This window comes from Vanessa tameamea, chromosome 20 (assembly GCF_037043105.1).
Source record: "Vanessa tameamea isolate UH-Manoa-2023 chromosome 20, ilVanTame1 primary haplotype, whole genome shotgun sequence".
Lineage (NCBI taxonomy): Eukaryota > Metazoa > Arthropoda > Insecta > Lepidoptera > Nymphalidae > Vanessa > Vanessa tameamea.
Genome location: NC_087328.1, coordinates 2,328,768 through 2,352,015, shown reverse-complemented (window position 1 = coordinate 2,352,015; position 23,248 = coordinate 2,328,768). Strand labels below are relative to the sequence as shown.

Below are 23,248 nucleotides of genomic sequence, written 5' to 3'. Positions count from 1 at the left end.
TACGTTGGACCGTAGTTACGCCTATCTAAATGTTTCGCAATGTTTTGAAAGGGAACTTACTGACATAACTTTACTATATAAAGATGGAATTTTGATACGTCATGCGTGTATAATTATTTATGTAAATTATTATACTATACTAGCTGAGCCCGCGACTTCGCGTTGTGTGCGCGTTTGAATTTAACAAAAAAGTTATTGTTGTAGCCCAATATACTCCTTATTACATCAGCTATCTGCCAGTGAAAGTCCCTTCAAAATCGGTCCAGCCGTTCCAGAGATTGGCCGGAACAAACAGACAGACAGATAGACAAAAATGGAAAAAAAATGTTATTTTGGTATATGTACCGTGTGTACATACATACATATGAATTTATTAAAAAGCGGTTATTTTAATATTACAAACAGACACTTCAATTTTATTATATTTATATATTTAGAAAATAATATAAAAAAAATTTAATACAACCAGAAATATAATAGCAACTAATAAGACAAATAATACTTGTCGTTGAAGAGATTTCTTCCAGCGTAACCGAGATGCAAACAAAAAAGATCCGTCAAGGGTCACCTGGCAGACAAGAAATATTGCAATTATTCGAGAGTCGCTCAGTCATTTGCGCATGGCGACGCGTCGCCACACCGTATTGGATGTTTTATAATATCACAGGTGAGTCTTCAAGCCAACAGCCTTTATAGCCGTAAGGGTAATCACTTTTGGTTACGCATTTGGGGTACGTGACTTGTATGCCCTGAAGGCAAACATGAAGACAGATTTTCCGCTGAAAAATAAATTGTTGTAAATACAATTGTAAAACAAAATCATATAAAAAAAGTCCCGTTGAGTTTCTTTCGCCAGTTCTTCTCAGGTCTGATAGTTTCTTTCCGAACCGGTGGTAGATTATTTTTTCTTGACAATAAATAAGTAAAATTCTTCTATATTGAATAGTTATTTGAATTTGACTATTTAAGTTTTATTAAAAAAACGTATTTATCATATAAAACTGGCCTCATCATCACGCATGAACGTTTTTTTTTTTTTACATATTCTGTTAGCAAATATTTGAAAGGAGAGTTGGAATTTAAATAATGATAAAATCGCTTTACCGTTTAATGTTATGCAAACACAATCGACGCTAACCAAACAATGGGTTCGATTTCAATTGGAATATCGTAAAAGTTTCGAAAACACTTTGCTTGTGAACGATTTTTGGAATAATTACAAGTTTTTATAGATAATTATAATTACTAGTAGCTTTATGAAGATCTTTCGTTTCATAGATCTTATAATAGATGATATATATTTCTGGTATTCAATATGAGGTATATAAAGCTGAGATGGCCCAGTGGTTAGAACGCGTGCATCTTAACCGATGATTTCGGGTTCAAACCAGGCAGGCACCACTGAATTTTCATGTGCTTAATTTGTGTTTATAATTCATCTCACGCTCGGCGGTGAAGGAAAACATCGTGAGGAAACCTGCATGTTTCTAATTTCAATGAAATACTGCCACATGTTTATTCTACTAACCCGTATTGGAGCAGCGTGGTGGAATATGCTCCAAACCTTCTCCTCAAAGGGAGAGGGGGCCTTAACCCAGCAGTGGGAAATTTACAGGCTGCTAATGTATGTAAAAAATGTATTCAATTAACTTTTGTCAAGAAAAGGAATCGATGTAAACCAAATCAAGCTATAGAATGTATATATTTAATTATATTATAGTACGCCAATAGATAGCATACTTTACCAATTAAGTTTTAAAAACGTACGAACGTTGCACGAGAGTCTCAACGTCGGGATTGTTACCATCAAGGAAAAATGGCCGGCCTCTACGTTTTTTGTTTATCTATAAAATATCACAAGTACCTTATTATCTTGTTTTATTTGGCGGTTTTATTACATGTTATTTTTTCAGGATAGGAATAGCGTGTTATGTTAAGCTTAAGGCGTTTTTCGGACATCTTAATGCAAAAATCATCATATTGAGGTACTCTACCATCAAATACCTATATTTGGTACTGTTGTGTACCGGCACAGACACATGCTAACATCTTAGTATAACATCTTAGTTAATAAGGTTCGATACACTGACGACGTCAGGAACGGTAACTATTTCTTACAGTACCCTTGTATATGGACGATTACTTCATTTGCAATACCGCGTAACTATTTCAAATAAAAAAATAAAATCTGTCCTTTTCACCGTAAATACATAAAACAAGGACAAAACATCAAACATAGTTCCACATTTACAAAGCATTCATTGTAATAGGATTCACGAACTTTACGGAAAGGATATTTTAAACACACAAGGATTACAAGCAATAACAATTAAAATAACACATTGCAAAGCCAGTAATTGGTTTAAGTTTTGCAATTGCAATTTCACGGTATATTGCGCCGAGTGCAACTTTGCAACTTGCGCTTTGCGGTAAAATAATAACGAACGAATAAATGAACGGAACGAATGTCCTTAATAATCCGTTGATAACTTTCTTTTTTGTTTAAGTCGAACATTCGGAACTGCACTTTTACAGGCTAGTAGTTGCAACTTGCAACGAAATTTCGAAGGGGGTATAATTGTGGTTACCCAATAAAACGTTTCTTTATGAATCTAATAAAAATAATCAATCTAAAAGGGCCGAGATGGTCCAGTGGTTAGAACGCGTGTATCTTGCATGTCGTATTCCTGACAGCAAACTCTTTCATTTGATATCCATATCATGGGGGTGGATTTCAAACAGCCAGTCCGCCATCTTGGGTATGCCGCCATGTTTGATTTGTAATGACGTTTCTTAGCTAGTCATGTATTGTCACCCGAACTCAGTTAAAAATTTCATCCTAATTTAAGACCGGGAATTCGGTCAAATTAAGATTCCAAGATTTTCTTACATACATAGTTACAAGTGAAGCTAATATAAGCGTGTTTAAAAAGATATGCATTCGCACAACATCAAAACAAATCCGCAGTATTGATATAAAATGTGAAGATTAGAAGTTAAATTTATATTTTATGGTATTTAAATGTATGTCATATTTTCAATAATTTTAATGTACTGTATTTATATTATTGAAACTACCAAAGTGTAATTAATATTGACTGCACGTTTCCAATGTAGATTTAAACTTTGTTATTGAGCTGCAATAAGCTTGCGGGCTTGCGCTCAATTTGTTCCAGATGAACAGTAAGTATTATTAGTCATTGCTTCGTGGTTCTGGAGAGTAGGGGCCAGCTCCAACAGCATCCTAGACAGTAGATGAGAGATATGATTCTCCAATTGTGCGTCATATTGTTCGTTTATGTATAACCGGCAACCAACTTGTGACGAAATATTAATCTATACTAATATTATAAATGGGGAAAGTAACTCTGTCTGTCTGTATGTCTGTCGCTCTTTCACTGCCAAACCTATGAACCGAATTTGACGTAATTTGGTATGAAGCAAATTTGAACTCCAAGGAAGGACATAGGCTACTTTTTTGCCTAACACATGACAACCAACCCCTAAAACGCGAACGAAGCCGCCGGCGTCAACTAGTTAATAATAAAGATTTCACTAACAGACTTAGTAAGCTTTTAATTATTTTTAGTAACCCACTATGGATGCTACTTATCTGAAATAAAGTTTATTATGATTATTCTTAACAACTCGGCTTGGAGCCGGTATATACGTCATACTCACGGGTCTCACGGTCAGACACTTTAAAAACTGAAAGCTTTAAAGCAATTCCTGTTCTCCTTTCCCAAGAAATTTGCGTACGTTCTTCAAGTGTTCAGAATCATCGTCTTCTGCATATTTACATAAAGGAAATTTGAAAGATTTTAGAGATACATGCATTTGTTTATATCCAACAACATGCATGTATCTATAAGATCTTGACATGCCAGTAATAGAGAAAATAATTGGGACTATTATAACTTTGTGCAAGTGCCACATACGCGCTATTTCTTTTAGTTCCGTGTATTTTGTTAGTTTTTCATTTGTGGTGCTTTGCAGATTGTGTGTGTTAGATATGGAAATGTCAACTAAAAGAGCTGTTTATAGTATCTTGTCAACTATTGTTATGTCCGATCTATTGTCGTAGTATAATTTGTGAGTAGTGTTCTCTAGTACAGTATCGGGTTATTATTATTATTATTGTGAACTCACTTGTATACAAATGTATGTATTATAGAGTTCGAAAGTAAATATACGTTATTACATATTGTACAAAATACAACATTATATAAATCTCATAAAATTAAAGTAATTGGTTATTTAGTATAACTACTAAATTACGTCACCGTCATACAGCAATTATTGACAGCTGAGGTACGTTCTTGATGGTTTATATTATGCAGCTTTCCAATTGAATGCATCTTATATAACGATTGTATATAATATATATTTACCGATGTAAATATTCATAATATTACATTTTGTCTAGTTAAATTTATCGTTTAGTAACATATATAAAAAATATTTTTTAATCACTTTTGAACTTAATATGAGAATAATAATAACAAAATGATTGGAAATAAAATAAATAGACAGATTCTTAAATTATTTATTTGCAAAGATAATACAATAATTATATATATTGTTCAATGTAGAGGTGGTGTTTACGTCTCTCTAGAAATACACTGCAAGAAGAAACATGAAGGTCGTCAAAAAACACGATCGTGAAATATCAGAATATCTTAAGCGACATACATGTCAAGTTGCGTGTTACAGTCAGCTGGTTGTCAACATGTCATAAGTGTAATACGAAGTGATTTCACACAGAATAGTACTATTGATCAATATTGAGAGTAAGTAAACATCTTAAGTTTATTTTCTTAACAAAATCTATCTATACTGTATCAAATTAAACGAACATTTCATTTCAGTAGAACTATTCTGTAAGAATAAAGTCGAAACTCAACAAAGAACACGATCGCAAATTATCATTGAGATATATGCATATGATATTATAACAATTATATTTTTTAAGGGATGCATGCATCAACAGGGCCGGACCGTAAGTTTAGGGGGCCCTGGGCGAACACTACTTAGGGGCCCACCTAAGACATATCTGAACGTAGACATGAATTAAATTAATTCAATGGGTTTGATTAATTGCAGGACTCGCAGGACTGCGAACCATACGATCTGTTTAGTTTAATAAAGTTATGTATTCTTTCGCGTTATCATCTATTTTTGATTTTGACTTGACTTAGCTGGGGCCCCATTGAATCCACGGGGCCCTGGTCTGAAGCCCAAAAAGCCATATGGTAGATCAAAATCGATTTTCAGAATTTCTCAAGTGAGGTACGAAGTGAGTTTATGCAGAATAGTATTGTCGAGCAATCTTGAGTGTTGCTGAATCTTACATTTGTTTTCTAATACATCGACTCTAATTACGTATACAAGGGTCTGATATCTGAACACGTCCATCCAGGTCCTTAATAACTGGTGCTTGACGTCTCATGTACTGCATCACGACGTCATAATCGACACCAATTACTTCAATGTTCTGACGGTTATTTGAAATCATCTGAAATAAATTAATTTCTTTAAGCAACCATAAATCGTTCAGTGTACTATCTAACATTGTCACAATCACTTTCGTTTTCGACAGCTATATTCTGGATCGATAAATATGTTTTGTTAAGAAAAATAACAGCTATAAGTTATAAATATTTTTTAATAAAGATAGTTATATTAAAAATCATATTTTTCAAACATTTATAAGAACAGATAATTAAGCTAATGAAATATATTCATTTTTAAATAGCTAAGCCGATGATGCTCGAGTCGACGTCGACTATTATGATGATGATGTCATCCTGACCGATTTAGGGGACTAATGTCATGGGAGACCAGCCAACTACGCAGAATATAATATTACAAAAATGTTTGGACAAACGTAGCGGTACTCCCTGTCTTGTCATTCTAATGGGATGGCAAATCCGACGGAAGAATTTCAGATGTTGGATCGGCATTACGTGTTAAAGTGTGCAAAGTGGTCATAAATTTTTAATGGTCCTGGGGTTGGAACATAAACTTGGTATCTGTAGCCATATCATTGGACCAAAGAGGAAGTCAAACCACCGTAACTATATCCACACGAAATAGAGAAAGTGGACCAGCTCCACTTATAAGAATATTAAAAACCTTAGGAACGATGTAATGAATGATGTACTGCTGTTTTGTGTAGGATACGTGATGACTGGGTGGTATTTACACAGAAAGGTGATATGGCCACCAAGGAAACGCTTATCGAATTATGGTAGATAACTCTTCTACCTATAATAAAAACGAACCGTTTCTTGATTGCGAATTGCATTGAACCGAATATCAATCATACAGCATAAATACATAATTCAAGATTTAATGTACAGTCAGAGTAAGAAAACTTTCGTCAGTTTTCAAATTAATTCCTTTATCAAGTCGTAAACTCTTAGTACCTTTTCAATCTAAAGCACTAAACAGACTACTTCATATAAAATTAAACTAAAATAGTTTGATAACTCGGTTCAAAATAGTGTAACATCTTTGGACTACGTCTAGTGTAATATCAACATAGAAAACTTTTTTATGTCCTAATTAGTCATTACAGGATTTAAATTAGATATGATATCTTCTACTGAATTGTCAAAGTCTGTCATATATTTTCTTGCAATATCTTGCAATCTTAGAATAAAAACGCTTGTAATATTATTCGGCCGTTATTTTAAGTGACGGTTAATGTAATGACGTGCCGTGTGATGAGTGGTTCCATCAGCACTGGGAAGTGGTAGTGATTTCTTGGCCTGCAAAAGCGGCAGATATTCTCTATCGAAAATCTATGGGGTTTGATGGTGCAGTGGTGAATAAATAATAACGATAGAACCAAAGCAGCTGTCGTAGTACATTGCCGAAGTGTCTGGGAGGTTTTCAAAGGAACCGACATATGCTCTCGCCTTGTTGGATCAATGCGACAGCGACTACAAGCTGTGATTGATACGAATGGCGGATATACTCGTTTTTAATAAAATAAATAAGATTTGTTTAAATGAATATATTTTACCATAATTACTATTTATTTTTACTATTTTATTTACTACTTCCCGGCATTAAAAGTATCCAATACGCTATTCCAGTACATATTCTATCTGTGTGCAAAATTTTATCCAAATCCGTTTAGTAAATTTTACGTGAAAGAGTAACAAACATCCATCCATACCTCAAAGAAATCAGCCAGATCCATACACACAAACTTTCGCGTTTATAATGCACTCTCTTTTATAAGAGACAAGACAATCTAATCTCCGATGTTACACGAGCATTCACGAAGGATTATGAGGTTTCGTGAAAAGTTGTTAATTATCATACAGATGGACGGCTTCTTCTTATTATTATTATAACTTTTAAACGCTATTATACTCTTTGCTAGATGCGACTTATAATGACATTGCGACGCAATATGTCATACTCAATCGGTAAAGCAGGTTATCGCTCATACTGAGCACACGAAAATAGATCTTAAGGTGACGAATCTTTTCTTACCCCGACTGTACTTTACAAGCTTAATTTGTATCCGAATTCGTATAATCGTTACGCTCATGAATCGTCTGTATACTATTATATCGGTTCATTGAATCCGAATTCCCACTAACATAGAACGGCTTAACGTAATATTTGATAGTAAATATCCACAGTAGTCCTGCCTTTGGTTTCACATTGAAATCGCGCTGAGATAGCCAGGCATTTACTTGAGTTTAGTTAATATATTGATTTTCAATTGTTGGAACCTTTGAAGTTATCGAATGATAATGATAATTTAGTAACATTTTTATTACACTTTTATTACACTAGAGCCGAGATGGCCCAGTGGTTAGAACGCGTGCATCTTAACCGATGATTTCGGGTTCAAACCCAGGCAGGCACCACTGAATTTTCATGTGCTTAATTTGTGTTTATAATTCATCTCGTGCTCGGCGGTGAAGGAAAACATCCTGAGGAAACCTGCATGTGTCTAATTTCAACGAAATTCTGCCACATGTGTATTCCACCAACCCGCATTGGAGCAGCGTGGTGGAATATGCTCCATACTTTCTCCTCAACGGGAGAGGAGGCCTTAACCCAGCAGTGGGAAATTTACAGGCTGATTATGTTATGTTTATGTTTTTATTACACTTTGATATGACAAATTCGAGTAGGTTGGTGAATTGTTTGATATAAATTTGTATACAGTAATAATATCTTTAAACGAAATCTTGTAAAGCCCTGTAGAGTGCGATAATTCTCGTTTGTTTGAACGTACTGATACGAAGATCAGTCCGATAAAATAGGCAATTTATTAATAAAGGCTAAGGACCTTATCTCAGAACTCATCATCATTTATAAACCGATTTGGAACATTTTTTTTTTGTTTGGAAGAGTATCCTTGACGATGTGGTATCATTTAAATTTGACGAACTTTGACGAATTTTGAAGTAAGTATTTTTGTTAGTATATTAGTATTATAGTATGACGTAGACACGTCAATTAGTGCGTTCAAGTTGAAATCTTCACTTACAGTGTATCCACCTCCACCATTTCCTATGAAATCTTGTGACACAACTTTGTAATATCGATCCTGGACCAATGGTAAGTACCGAGGAACATCACATTCAATACAGCGAATAGAAACATTAGCAACACGATTGCCTAATGGTCGGGAATTGTCAAATATTACACGTAGACCTGGAATTAATGCAATTATTTTAGATTTTGGTATGTTACTCTTCAGGGGTATAGTTTATCAAACAAATAGTTGCCTATCTTTAGATTTATATAATAACTAGGCGGAGCCCGATGGGATATCTCTTCAGTAACATTATTAAGAAATCCACAGAATTATGTGAAGTATCAGTTTTTCGGGAAATTCCAATGCTTGTAGACTAATAGTGGAATTAAAAAAATGACAAAATTTTGTCTTGATTGCAATCTCTTTCTCATTTTTTTTAGGCGATTACTTAAAAAAAATAGTAAAATTTTATCAAGTATTGTCCTGGAATTGTACTGACTCATTTAGCTCCATACCAAAATACAGAGGCATTTATCGGGACAAATTTGTTATAAAATATCTTCCATTTTCTTTCAAAACTTTTCTCATAACAACCGAACCAACAGTCCGCGTTTACTACGTTACGATAACGCGTTACATCGCGTTAAATTGATTGTATTTTATGTCTACTTAGTTTTGGTCTTTACAGGAACTTTATTAATCAATTTTTTGTTTTCATAATAAACGAAAACATATTTGAAGTATTCCATATATGAATGCAGATAGTCTGAAATATTTATGTACCGTGAAACAAATGTTGGATCGTGAAATGTTACGGTCGTTCAGTTTTATTCTGGAATTTATAATGCTTGTTAAATTTTATACAAAACTGTAACACAAGATATTTAAACAACAATCGTTATCCAAAACATTTGCCATAAATTACACTCAGATATTTTTGATTCGATATAAGATAAAAATGAGATGTTACTTTATTAGATCCTACAATTTAGATAAAATACCTGATGAATGAGATAAATTGTCTAAGATAATCGCTTAAAGTAATATGTATATCATATTTGAGGTGAGTATACATAGATAGATTATTAGTTGCTGCTCTACCGGCAGTGACAGTCTTGGAATTATATACAAAAACCTCCTTTTTATTTTTTTAGTTTACTAAATATTTATATTATATCGGTATGTAAGTATATACTATATTTATATAAGTTTACATCTATAAGACCTAGTTATTTATGCATGTGTTTACAATAAAATTTATTTGTATTTATAGTGTATAATTTAGTTTTAAGTATTGGTGCCATAAAGTATAAATAAATAAATTCTACAGATCAACCAACCGGTCCGAGGAGGGCCATCGCAGTGGTTTTAGTGAATAAGAATCCCACATAACCCAGTTTCCTGATCCCAGGGCTCGGATGGTTTCTGAAGTTTATTATAGCGTAAAAAAAAAAAAAAGAAAATAATCTAGTGATGGTCTAATAATGATTTGCTATGTGTTCGTTATTGACTGATACACTAAAAAAAATTATTATAATGTGCACTGTTTTTGTTTTTTTTTTTCACAGATTTCTTTAATTATTTTTTAAAATGTGTAAGAACTTATAATATTTAAAAAAAATGTTACGCGCTTCTCTTACGTCCTCATTTAATTCAATAACTCATATATACTTTTCACCCGGAACCTCATTCAGGATAGTTGAAAATATACTAATAAAATATATTTAGTGTCTATTTTATGTCAATCTGTGAATAAAATCAGCCAATACATGTTTTTTTTTTGTATTTAAACAGACATAAAATAATAATAGCTTCACGCACCGATTATGCTATCAAATAGGATAAAGAATAGAATTCATTTTTGATTCCAGCTACAGCGGTCATTCTCAACGGAGCCTATCCAACAGTGCAAAAGATATTATAAATGTACAAGAGTGTGCGTCAAATATACATATATTCCTACACTTTCATACATATATATCAAAAGGACGACAGTCTGACAAAATTAGAGACGTAGACGTTGGTCCAACGACTTTACGGCCTTTCAAAGACCCGCGAGTTTAATCTTAGGTAACTTCTAAACTGCGAGATACTGCTGGTTTTTTTTTGTTGTAATAAACTCAATATGAGTAAATGTTTTTTGGCCTCATCTGGATTTGAAATTAGGGTTTAAAATCTGCAGCCTCACTAACTAGCCACTAAACCAATGCAGTGAATAATAAAAATATAGAAATTCACCCTCTGCGAACTTTTATAATTATATTAATACTCATTTTAAAACCATTAAGTTCATAGCGTTTCCATTAAAACTATTCGTAGTTAGTACAGTAGAAGCAATATCGGTTAAATTATGGAAACAATATTATGCAAATGGTTAAACTCACGGGAATACTTCAATCAAAATATTATTCTCAGCCGATATAATCTCTTAAATTGTATAATATCTAGCGATTATTTGTTACAAAACTTAATACAGACAACAGATCAACTTATACTTGATCTAGACGAAATAATACAAACATTAGAATCTACATAAAATGTTTTTTGTGGTTGAAATTTTCTCGTTCGAACAAGTCATCAAATTTTAATCAAAATCAGATCAATGGTTTAGGCAAACATAGCGGACAAATATATGTACAAACAGTCATTTTTATTTAACTAACTGCTTCAACATCATATGAAGTCTTAAATTCAAGGACGTTGAAGGAGTTGAACAAAAGCGCTTCATGTATAAATAAAATTTCAATGATACACAAGCGAAGACTGTCCAATAAGTCTGATGGTGGAAAGGGTGTCTGATAATGAAATGATAAAATAGATATTAATGTATAAATATTAATAATGAACTCTACTAACTAACGAACTAATCTTTATTATCAGTACCATAATGGATGTGTTGGTGTTGTCGTGTAACATATATGTCAACCCGCTTTGGATCGGTCAGTGGAGTAAGCGTCAAACCTTCTCTAGAAGACAGGGGATCTTTGAACAGCTGTGGAATTTACTAGCTGATTTACTGTACTTCTAAAATCAACCAATGAAAACTACGAGAACATGAAAAGGTCTAATTAAGCTGGTCTTTCTCTCATAATTAAATATCGTTTCCAACTTCAATGTTGGAATTTGTGATTTATTGATGAGATTAATAAGTTCAAGTAGCCACTGAGCCACGACAGCCTATAAACTGAAAATGTTTTTCCCTAATCAAATATGTACAGTTGATTAATTGATTGCTGGGTTTATGGTACCTACATATACGGTCTTGTAATAAGCCCTACCATCTGATTGAGCTATTATTTTTCTCGTATTCTTTTAAGCAAATAAAGTACGTGTATTTAATAATAAATAACTCACTGTAAATCCGTCACCACCGTTCCCAATGAAGGTTTGAGTTACCACTTTGTACATTTTGTTCAGATCTAATGGCTCGTAGCGTGGTATCCTACATTCGATGCAACGAACAGTTGCATTGATAACTCGACTATTGATTGGAAGAGCTCCATCGAAAACTGCTCGTAAACCTGTGTCCAGAAACAGTTTAGTTACAAGCGTAGTACGAATACAAAAAAAATGCGATACAATATTTTCTTTATTTTGTTAATTGAACCAGTATGTCAAATTAACAACTCAAATATCAAATATGAAAAGCTTTTAATTACATTTTAAAGACTATCAACATAAAACAATTTGGTTAGAATTAGGATTAAATGAATACATTACCAGAAACTTGGACCATTCTTGCGCCAGGCCATGGGTCGTTCGCAACAGCGTACTCCAGCATTTCTAAGACATGTTGACCTTTCAAATCGAAAACTTCGACTCTGTTCTCAAAAGGTGTCGATAGCAGTAAATGCTCGAACGTTACGTCTGGAACAAGCCCTTAGATTTTGAAATTATCTTTTCATGAGAGTACTCATTTGTTTAATATATTTTGGACATAACTTATGAATTCTGATTTACATCAGATTATAAAATAAAACTTAGCTTAATTTAGGAAATATGAATGAGGTCCATGTGAAAAACGACCGTCGTCAAACTGATAACTGTGTATGGACTGACACGTGGAACTGATATGTTATGTCCCTTGAGCCTTTATTTATATTGACTAGTACACTCTTCAAACCGTAATATAACAATGCTAGTGATGCAGTTTGGTGGGAGATTCCCTTGCATTTAATTGCAGATACTAGCACACACAAATCTTCTAGGGAATATGTGGATCCTATTCTGACACATATTCCATAACTGATCTAATGCACATTTACATTTTTGCCATTATTTTCCATTTATTTAAACAAGAATTATATTCTAGCAAAGAAATAAATTATAACGAGATTATAAATCAAGAGTAACGACACTAAAGGAAAAATGACGACGTCATAAACATTTACAAATATATATAAATTTAATTTACAGTTCTCTTTAAGTAAAAAAGAAAGCGGCAATAAAAAAGAAACATAATTACTTCCTGGTTGAATATCAGTTCTGATGCCTCCCGAATTTATGACGCAAAAATGAGCGTAGTTCCATTTTTCACCTTCAGCTCTATCAATAGCCTGACGGACAAAAGGGAAAAATAGAAAAACCTTAAAATTATCCTTAAAAAAATAAACGTATTAGTTTTCATTCTAAATTGGAGAGGAATAAAATTTGCATTTTTTTATATTATTCCTATAAAAGTAATGCAATAATAAAAAGTTTTGTAAATGCCCAACTGCTAGGTAAACTCCTTCTCTCCTCTCGATGTGAAGATTTGCAGCGTATTCTGTCACGCTGTCCAATGTGGGCTCATGGATAAATATGTGACAGATAAAGTTTTCGCCACGACATTTTATTATATCGCTGAGTATTATACGAATTACAAATCAAGCACATGAAAACTCAAAAGGTCCTAACCCGAAATCAAATATGCAATCTTTGATTAAGATTCGATAATGTATTCTAGCTATTGAGCTACCTCGGGTCATGTCAGCTTGGCGTATTTTTACACGTTCAAATATATTATATGTGTTATTTGATAACTTTCTTTGGATGTATTTAACAAGTTACTGATAACTCACATGGATGCTTCAAATTAAACTAAACAATGTTTAATGCCAATGAAATTGCAGCATCTTGAAGATGTACTGAACCAAACGCAAAAAGATTCTTCAAAAAAATATCGTGTCTTCATAAGCAATAAATTTATAAGCGGATCACCTCCTTAAAAACAATAAATACTATGCATGTATACTCACAGCATCAAGAAAAGCATCGCAAATAAAACTTCCAAGGTTACATTCTGCGCAGGAGCAATCCGATGATAAGTGAACTTTTGATGCGCCAATTAGTTCATTGGCTCTTTCATTTATAATTGGCAAGTACTCATTTATCTTTTGCAGAACATCTGGTGCTGGAAAAGAGATGGAGACTCATTTTAAATTTAGAAGAAATTACGAAGAAAAATAAAATCTAAGGATAGCAATTTTTTTTGCATTAAAGTAATAATGACAAAAAAAATATCTGAGTCTGTTAAAATCAGATTATAAATGTATAGTGTATCCTGCTGGACTTATTTTTACACGTACCTATGTTTCTATGCAACGATATTTCATTCGATGCACGCATCCCTTACTATGAATTCTTTTAACGCCGGGCTAAGCATTAATAAGATATAGACTCATATAATTCACTACGATAAACTTGTTCTAACCATTGGGTCATCTCAGCAACTTAATATTTCCTTTTGCTAGTTAATAAAAACTATTTGCTAAATTACCTTGAACAACATCGTTTCCAACGAAATGAGGATTACCGACCCAGCTCATCAAATCACCTCGTTCATTGAAATAAAGTTTAATTTCTCCTAAAAATGCCGTGTGAGCAGCAGCTTGGACGATAAGTACCTTTAAAAAATACAAACCATTACAACAAATGTATATTACTTGTATATCATATTGTATTATCAAAACATATCAGGTTTACGACAATTTTTGGAGTACGTCCATTATTGCTTTTATTGAAAAATATAGCAATTCAGTATTTTGTAATGTGGATAACGGTTTGTCTATAACATACATACGTCTTTTTCGACGGATGGAATAAATTCTAAATAGTGGAAACATCTCTCTAAATTTATACCTGAACAAAGGTTAGTTTTTAAGCTCTGAAATAACCCTTAATTGTATCTTAAAGTAAAGATCAAAATGACATTTGTCTGAGTGAGATATAATATAAAATATGTCAGTACAGTCAAGTCATAGATCAACATTAGGTTCTTCCCCAGTTAGGGTAAAACCAAATTAAAAGAAGGTGATGAAATGATTTTGCACTCAAATATTAACAAGATATAATGTGCATTATTATTTTATAGTATATTTCCGAGATGGCCCAGTGGTTTGAACGCGTGCATCTTAACCGATGATTTCGGGTTCAAACCCAGGCAGGCACCACTGAATTAACATGTGCTTAATTTGTTTATAATTCATCTCGTGCTCGGCGGTGAAGGAAAACATCGTGAGGAAACCTGCATGTGTCTAATTTCAACGAAATTCTGTCACACGTGTATTCCACCAACCCGCATTGGAGCAGCGTGGTGGAATATGCTCCATACCTTCTCCTCAACGGGAGAGGAGGCCTTAGCCCAGCAGTGGGAAATTTACAGGCTGATTATGTTTATTTATTATGTTATATTTCCTTACAGTTCTTGTCTCCTGTTCAACTATGACTGGATAAGGGCCTTGTCGTGGAAACTCTGAGCCCTCTGGAGGATCAAAGTTACTTAATAATGTGTGACTATGACCTCCAACGATAATATCTATATGTGGACCAGCACGCATTGCTATTTCTCTGTAAACAATAAATAAGGAATAATTATCAAAATAAAGGTATCTTCAGGAATCAAATTTGAATGTACACAAATAAATATTTATAATCGAAAGTCTATGTTATATATAATGAAAATCTTTCTGTATTAAGAAGGATGTTAATTTTATTAAATTCTGTGTTTCTTATTGATATTAATTTACCTGTCAATTTCAAGCCCACAGTGGGATAGGACAACAATAATGTCTATACCCTGTGCGTGTAGTTTCTCCGCCTCCCTTTTAACTGCTTCTACTTCATCCGTAAAAACCAATCTGCCGGATGACGCTAATTCCTAAAATATATGTTGGAGATAAAAAAAATCAATTCCAAAGAACCAGATATTTTATTATACGTTTTATTTATAACTAGCAACTCGCCCCGGCTTCGCACGAGTGCAATGCTGATACTAATTATACTAAATAATGTCTTTATATACAATGTACACAGCCTTTTCAGTCAGTTCAGGGCCATATTTATGTATATTAAAAGCACAATGTATTTAAAGTTTATTGGTTAAGAATTAATGATGTTTTGCTAAAAATCGCTTCGTAAACAAGCCATTATTTCTCGTAATAAGTAAAGGATAAAAAATGGTTATTGTGTCCTTTTTAAGGTGTACAATAATGTAACATATAACGTTGATCTATCTCGTAGGGTTCAGTCAACATTTGCAATGTAAGCGAAAAAAAATATCTTTTGTAATCTCTAAAATTATCAGTGTTTCTCTACTATATTATGCATATATATCAAAATCCGTTGCTTAGTTTTTTAAGATCTAAGCATACATAGGGATAGACAGACAGCCGGAAGTGTCCTTGTTTAATACTATGCAGTTATCACTGCAGTAATATTAATCTACTATGTCAGTTAACTTACTTACGAGTTACTGGGTAACTCTTCTACGTGTGATTTCCTTTTTGTAAAAACAATACGTGCCCATAATACGTATAAAAGATGTATATGTCAATCAGAAAAATACATAAATGGGATTACACGTGATACGCATAGATAATAATCAAGCTTTTGTAATAGATTTCCTCGTAACTGATTTAAGCCACATGTCCATCAATTTATATCAATAGTTTATTTGTTGATACTTACACTGGTCGTAGCTAATATGACTCCTATAATACCAATTTTGCGTCCTTTCTTCTCCACAATAATACTTGGTTGGTATAATCCTTGGATAGTCGGTTCCTCATCGTCGATAATGTTGGCTGTTACTACTGTAGAATTTAAATGCTGAAGATATGGTACAACACCTTCAACACCATTGTCAAATTCATGATTGCCTAGTACCTGAAAAGATTTTGTGCAATATATGATTGTCATTTTTGATTCATTAATATCTATCTAATGACTTGATATTTGATTGCAAAATATGAACGGTCTTACTTATAAACATTTTGTAATAGGTGATTAGTTAAACATTGGTTTCTCTCTTTCTGTCATCTCCAGTAAGAAGAAGACACAACATTGTACATCACCCAAGTTTAGCAATAGCCTTAATTTGAATTCTTTATAGACAGAGTTTTTTGTGTCTGGTATAGTCTTTATTACAATTATTAAAGATTCAGTATTTTTACTTACGTGTGCATCATGATGTACCATATTCATGAAGTCTTGGGTAACGTTCCATCTCAACAAGTTATACCATATCGTACCCTGGAAGCTATCACCAGCGTTCAGCACTAAGGAATCTGGTTCCTCCTGCAGGGCCTCTCTGATGAGAGTTGTGAGTCTTGCGAACCCACCAATACACGGTGATACTGATGGGTTGCATACGTTACCAGATATACTCGTTTCTACGAATCTGAAACCCAACGAATCAATTAACGTAAGTGCAGATTAGGAAACAGTTTAGTTTTTGTTTAGTTTACATCTGATATTTTTCCATCCTTTCCTTTTTTCAAGTTTTCAGGAAGACTGGCCATCTGATGGTACATTATCGACACCTCTAAGCAATTAGAAATAAACATTGGCATTGAGAAAAATATTAACCATTATCTACATAAACATAATCCTTTGGATCTAAAATTTTGTCTTCCTTGTGGCTTTAAATACACTAGCTTAAGCTGGAAATCAACAATACTAGGTATTCCTATTGGGTGGTAGAATATGGATTGGTAAGTAAATATTAGCATTTAAAAATATGAATTTAATTCTGAATATATCTTACATTTTAATGGTGACAAAATTTTAGAAAGTTTGACTCGATTGTGCGAACTTTGCAAGTATTCGTTAACGTATCGTATTAACGTAACACGACTATTGAGACTGTGTAACTAAATATAAAGTATTATTATTATCACATTTCAAACGAAAGATCGATTGTCATATCTTTTTAAATCAGTAGGAAGAAATCTCGAGAGAATAACTCTCAACTAAAGGTCTTACGATAAGAGATCGTATTATTTTTCATGATTCACGTGTGATATACGCATGTTTCTTATTTTGTGATTATTTATTTATTTATTTATTTATTTATACTTTATTGCACCCAAACTTAAAACTAAAAATTACAATATTGAAACAAAAAGTTGCATGAGGTGCAACAGGCGACAGTTATTGACTTAAAATAAAAAAATCGGCCTAACCTAAACTGGGGAGTGTTTTGTTTAATCTTTACACTTAAAAAAACATAGGAAAATTTAAGTCACTGTATTTGCAAACGTATACGACAAAGTCGAACGTTTAAAATGTCCTGTAATATTTACCCGATATTCGACACAACAGTTATTCACCTCTAAAAACAGTGGTTTTTCGATGACATCCTATATAATATCATATAATATAATATCATGACCCATATCATGTAGATTTTATTGATGAAATATTTCATTGGATTGATTATCAAAAAATACAGCTAATTGTAAACCAATATTAGATAAGTAGCCATGTTTCGATAAGAGACCCAAAGTAAAACAAATGATTAAGATAAATTAAAAACATATGTACATCTACATTCAATTATATATATGAAACTATTTTATATAATAAATATTGTTATACGAAATGTATATTTTTGTTATTATATATTACCACACAACTACGTCATTTATAAATATAACCTTAAGAAGTACTCCTTGGCCTCATTTCAATTAAAAAAAAAAAGAAAATTTATAGTCGATTATTATTTTTTTGAAACAATGACACTAAACTCGACACAAATAAACGCTTTACATAAAAAATTACCTTGCATGGAAGTCATTATAATGTACAATATTCAGTTCATATAACTGAGCACTCACTAATGTAGATCCTGACAAACAAATAAATAATATACTAATGAACTCCATAGCACTGGTCACACATTAAGACAATACACGAAAGTGACTTGAAACCAACTCGTCTTATAATAATATAGATTACGCAAAGATAAGATACTAATATACGATATGCTCTCAGTCTAAATATTGTATAAGATCTCACATGTGTAACGACGGAATTCAACTTACATTTTACATTAAATTACATTAGCAGCCTGTAAATTTCCCACTGCTGGGCTCTCCTTTTGAGGAGAAGGTTTGGAGCATATTCCACCACGCTGCTCCAATGCGGGTTGGTGGAATACACATGTGGCAGAATTTCGTTGAAATTAAACACATGCAGGTTTCCTCACGATGTTTTCCTTCACCGCCGAGCACGAGATGAATTATAAACACAAATAAAGCACATGAAAATTCAGTGGTGCCTGCCTGGGCTTGAACCCGAAATCATCGGTTAAGATGCACGCGTTCTAACCACTGGGCAATCTCGGCTACTGGTCCATCTCGGCTTTACGGTACAACATGTTATACTTGTATCATTTCAATGTAATATTTGTTATACGCAATGTATATAATGTCTGTAGTAAATAATTCTACTAAAATGTAATTATTATTCTTAAGATTCGAGATAGTGTGAATATATATTTTTTTTGTTGTTAGTGTTAATTTTTTTTATAAATAATAAATAGTTATAATTCTTAGTAATAAATAAGTATTAATAATAATAGTAATATAAATAAATAAATAAAGAAAATAATAGTAATAAATATAAATCCTTAGTGTTTATTATTATAAATAATAATTAACTAAGGATACACCTGTCTTTGGAAAGGAGCACGGTTATTGAATATTTTGAGTGAATTTTTAAATAAAAGTAATAAAATTTTAATCAATACAACCTGCTATATTTTTCTTTAGAATATTCCTTCTTTGCTCTTAATATAAAATAATGCACATGAAAATTCAGCTATTGCAAGGTTTGTATCGGCATTCGAGTAAGATTCATATTTTCTATCATCTGGACCATGGATCATAACATCCCATGTCATGTCATGTCACGGTAGCATGCGAAAGTAATCCCGTGACGCTCCCCGAAGGGACGGAGAGGGTACCACTGGTTTTCAGTGGGTATTCCAGCGTACTAGTCATCCTGGGCACCGGCGAGTCCTACCTACCACGTTATGCGTTTTTCCATGTGATAATACTGGAAATGAATATGTACAGTTGTGCATATTGACTACAAATATAACACAGCAATATAGAGTATATGGTGGTAGATTACGTGGTGAATGGTGCCATCCAACGCGGGCTATGACAAAGGAAAACGAACTAAACACAAAATTCCTTAGCATTTTAATAAGTGACGGTAATACTCGTATCTTCGTGTAATAATATGTTTACTGACTTCATAAAGCCTTATTAAGTATGACAACAGAGCTCGGTATGTCTTTAAAAGCTGATTTATCGTTTGCAGTTTGGTCAGTAAATTCACAATATTAAAAGATTATTTTTCATGAAAGCTAACGGTTTTAATTTTAGTTAAACAATTTAATCATTTGCTTTTTTTGTTTTTGGTAATATGAATTATTTATCTTTTGCTAATTTTACTATAATTGGTGGTGGCAGTGCTTGTCGTTGTGTAATTTAAAAAAAAAAAAAAATTATGTGCATGAATTTTTTTCGCCATCTAAATCCAACTCACAAACTACATTTTTGGATTGCAAATTGATGAGAAAGAGCTTGCATTGAACTCTACGACGATGAGCACTTCGTCGTCTCGGAGTTTGTCTTTGTTTGGTGAGATTCTTCAGCTGGATTGCATTTTCCTAAAATATCCATACACTGGCCATCTCTTTAACGGATTGGCATTTTTAGATTGTAATCCAGAATCGCTTTCATAGTTGTTATTTGTGTTCTCCTCACTAGTGTAACTAACGCTGTTGGCGGTGTAAAATATAAAGGTATTTCTTGTTCATATAGTACCGCCAAACAGCAATTATAAGTATTGTTGTATTTCACTTTGCAAGTTGCCAGTGTAACTACAGGCTCAAGGGACTTTACATCTTATTTACCAATCTTGGTGGCGCATTGGCGACATAAGGGATAGCTGATAAGCTTCACTTATAGTTTAAATGTCCATGAACCCTAACCACTTATCATTAACTGGTCCATTTATTAATCTAACTTTTTAAACAAATAATAAATCCCTGAAAGCCGGTGACGTTTTTAAAGTTTAAATTTTAATCATATTTTAATTAAATTATTTCTGTGTTCAGGACTATTATTTGTAACGTAATAATTTTAACATCAATTAAAGTTACAATTAAATTATTTGTTTTGTATCATTGAATGGTGCGCGCCGTGAAGTCACATCAATAGTTGTGGAAATATTATATTCTCCTTAATTATAATTCGTTTTAATTATATATTTTTTTTAGATTTCAAAGTGTTCCCGTTCATATGAAACTGCCAACTATCAAAATCTGTTTTACACTCTTAAACTCTTCAGAGATGGATGATTTCGAACGCATACTAAGTTGTTTTTAATCAAAATTCCAGTCAGACGAGATGTTTTTATTAGGTGATATATAAAGAGCAATTTTTAGAGTGAAATGTGACAACACTTGATAGAAATAAACCCTGATCATTTTCAAAGTCAAAGTCAAAAATCTTTATTCAATATAGAAGTGTTTACACTTGCTTATTGATTGTCAAAAATCTACCACCGGTTCGGAATTTAGCACCTCGGACCTGAGAAGAACCGGCGAAAGAAACTCAGCGGGATATATATATATATTTTTTTTAACCATTTTCCATGTACAATGATAATTATATTTTAGTTATTTGAAGCAGCCTGGAGGCGATCATTTCATTCCCAAGGTGTGCAGTTAACTAAAAAGTCATTAGTGTTGTAATATCCTTTAGCACACAAACGCTCTTTAACGATTCTTTTGAATTTTATAATTGAATAATTTTGAACGTTTTCTGGGATCCTGTTGTACAAACGTATACATTGCCCCAAAAAAGAGTTACTAACCCTGTGTAATCGGGTACTTGGAGTAACAATTTTATTCTTGTTCCTAGTGTTAATAGAATGTACGTCACAATTTCTGGGAAAATCGTTTTCACTGATCCAATTCTAGTCTTAAAATTACACTTGCACGGTAAATGTCCCGTTGCTGGACTGAGCCCATCTTTGTCTTTGACGAAAAATGTTTCGAGCTTATTCCACCATACTGTTCCTATACACGTTTGACACATACAACCTGTGTCAAACTTGTATAGGAACAGTATCCTCACCCATTTCATCCCTTTTTTGTTTATAGTATTGGGCCAGACGGTATAATTAATAATTATTCATATTGAAGACTGCACTTGCGATGTATTATTAAAAAGGCGCGTTGTTTCGTACTACAAGGGGTTTTTTTATTGGCTTTTGAATTTGTTTGGGTGTACACCCACTATTCCACGCAGTTTATCCGCCATTTGTTTTATAATCTAAGGATCCGACCCAGAATTTGCCATAAACGTTAACTAGACTAGCTAAGCAGATAAGCAAGCTAATAAAAAAAATAAACACGTTTTATTATTTTGTATTCCATACACCAAACCAAAAACAGCAAAGAATTTCTCGCTTAAAAGCAAGTACCGCATCAGCTCGCTGGTCGCGTGATTGGCAGCAGTCCAAAGCTTTATTCGAGCTTCAGATATGAAAGGCCTGATTGCATCCTTATCATCTACACATCAGCTTGTAGTGCCAAAAATATTTAAAATAAGCCTAGAAATGTTTGGTTTTTTCGATTAGCTCTGTTGTTGGGTTCATGAAGTCAAAGAACCGAGTCATTAGGTTTAAAAATGTATTCCATACTAGCCGTGTACCCGATGCAATATCTTATCGGAAACATTAGTCATCCATTAAGTGTTCTTAAGTATTAAAGTTGTGATAAGGTTATTGAAAATGTAGTTTACCAAATAACCCGCATTGCGCATACCCTTAATTGATCTTTATGGCTGTCTTGTTGGTTGAATGTGCTTACACTCCCGTGCCTCGGATAACACGTATCTACATTTGAGCTCTTTTCGGTCGTGACGAATTTGCTGGCCCATAAGATAATGAGAATGAGGGCATAGAGAGTGCTGTGTTTACGCACACATTTTCCCATTTTAATATGTCCTGCGTTATTGGCTGACCTAGTTTTAAATAAACTTCCTGGTCCCTTAACCAACTGGGAGGTGTCAGTCAGTCATTTTTATATTAGATTGACGGCTATAATAATTGCTCACTCTCACAATCTCGCAAACTCCTTTGAGTATATATTTTTGAAGATTATTTATGTTATAACAAGCGCCAGATATCCTGTGGTATCCCTGCATTGACATTGATTCGAGCATACATTTCTCTTTTAATATCATGAAACTGTAAACTTTTTCGCCTAATAACAACTTTTATGAAAAAGAAACATATTGATCGAATTTTCTGTTGCCACTTAAGGAAGGATAAACTAAGAAATATACAGGATTATTAGGGTTAAGAAGGGGTTTATAGAAGATTCAATAAAATCGTCCACTATCCATGTATATTTTTACATTTTCATTTGAGAATGTTTTGATCTATATATGT

General features: G+C 33.1%; 1 protein-coding gene across 2 annotated transcripts; it reads right to left on the bottom strand.

The window, feature by feature from the left end:
* Window positions 1-5,292: 5,292 nt before the first annotated feature.
* Window positions 5,293-18,693, bottom strand: LOC113403820 (apyrase-like). Of its 2 annotated transcripts, none has more exons than XM_026644435.2 (11): window positions 18,554-18,693; window positions 16,949-17,171; window positions 16,460-16,657; window positions 15,520-15,650; window positions 15,193-15,340; window positions 14,271-14,397; window positions 13,750-13,904; window positions 12,978-13,068; window positions 12,233-12,379; window positions 8,522-8,688; window positions 5,293-5,515 (listed from the first exon to the last, which is right to left on the bottom strand). In XM_026644435.2, exons 1-11 carry the CDS (start codon window positions 18,655-18,657, stop codon window positions 5,375-5,377), a joined length of 1,632 nt encoding a protein of 543 aa, XP_026500220.2. In that variant the 5' UTR covers window positions 18,658-18,693; the 3' UTR covers window positions 5,293-5,374. The 2 variants fall into 2 exon arrangements, with proteins under 2 accessions (XP_026500220.2, XP_026500219.2); XM_026644434.2 differs by lacking the exon at window positions 8,522-8,688 and adding an exon at window positions 11,867-12,033 and having other exon boundaries at window positions 5,294-5,515.
* Between the last annotated feature and the right edge of the window lie 4,555 nt (window positions 18,694-23,248).

What these genes read in the sequence shown, in the direction of transcription:
- LOC113403820 (XM_026644435.2), bottom strand. Translation starts at nt 18,657, where the DNA reads ATGGAGTTCATTAGTATATTATTTATTTGTTTGTCAGGATCTACATTA. An exon ending in TGGTACATCATGATGCACAC is followed by an intron (nt 16,658 to 16,948) that starts GTAAGTAAAAAT and finishes AAATCTTTTCAG; the next exon opens with GTACTAGGCAATCATGAATT. An exon ending in AACTGATATTCAACCAGGAA is followed by an intron (nt 12,380 to 12,977) that starts GTAATTATGTTT and finishes GGCTTGTTCCAG; the next exon opens with ACGTAACGTTCGAGCATTTA.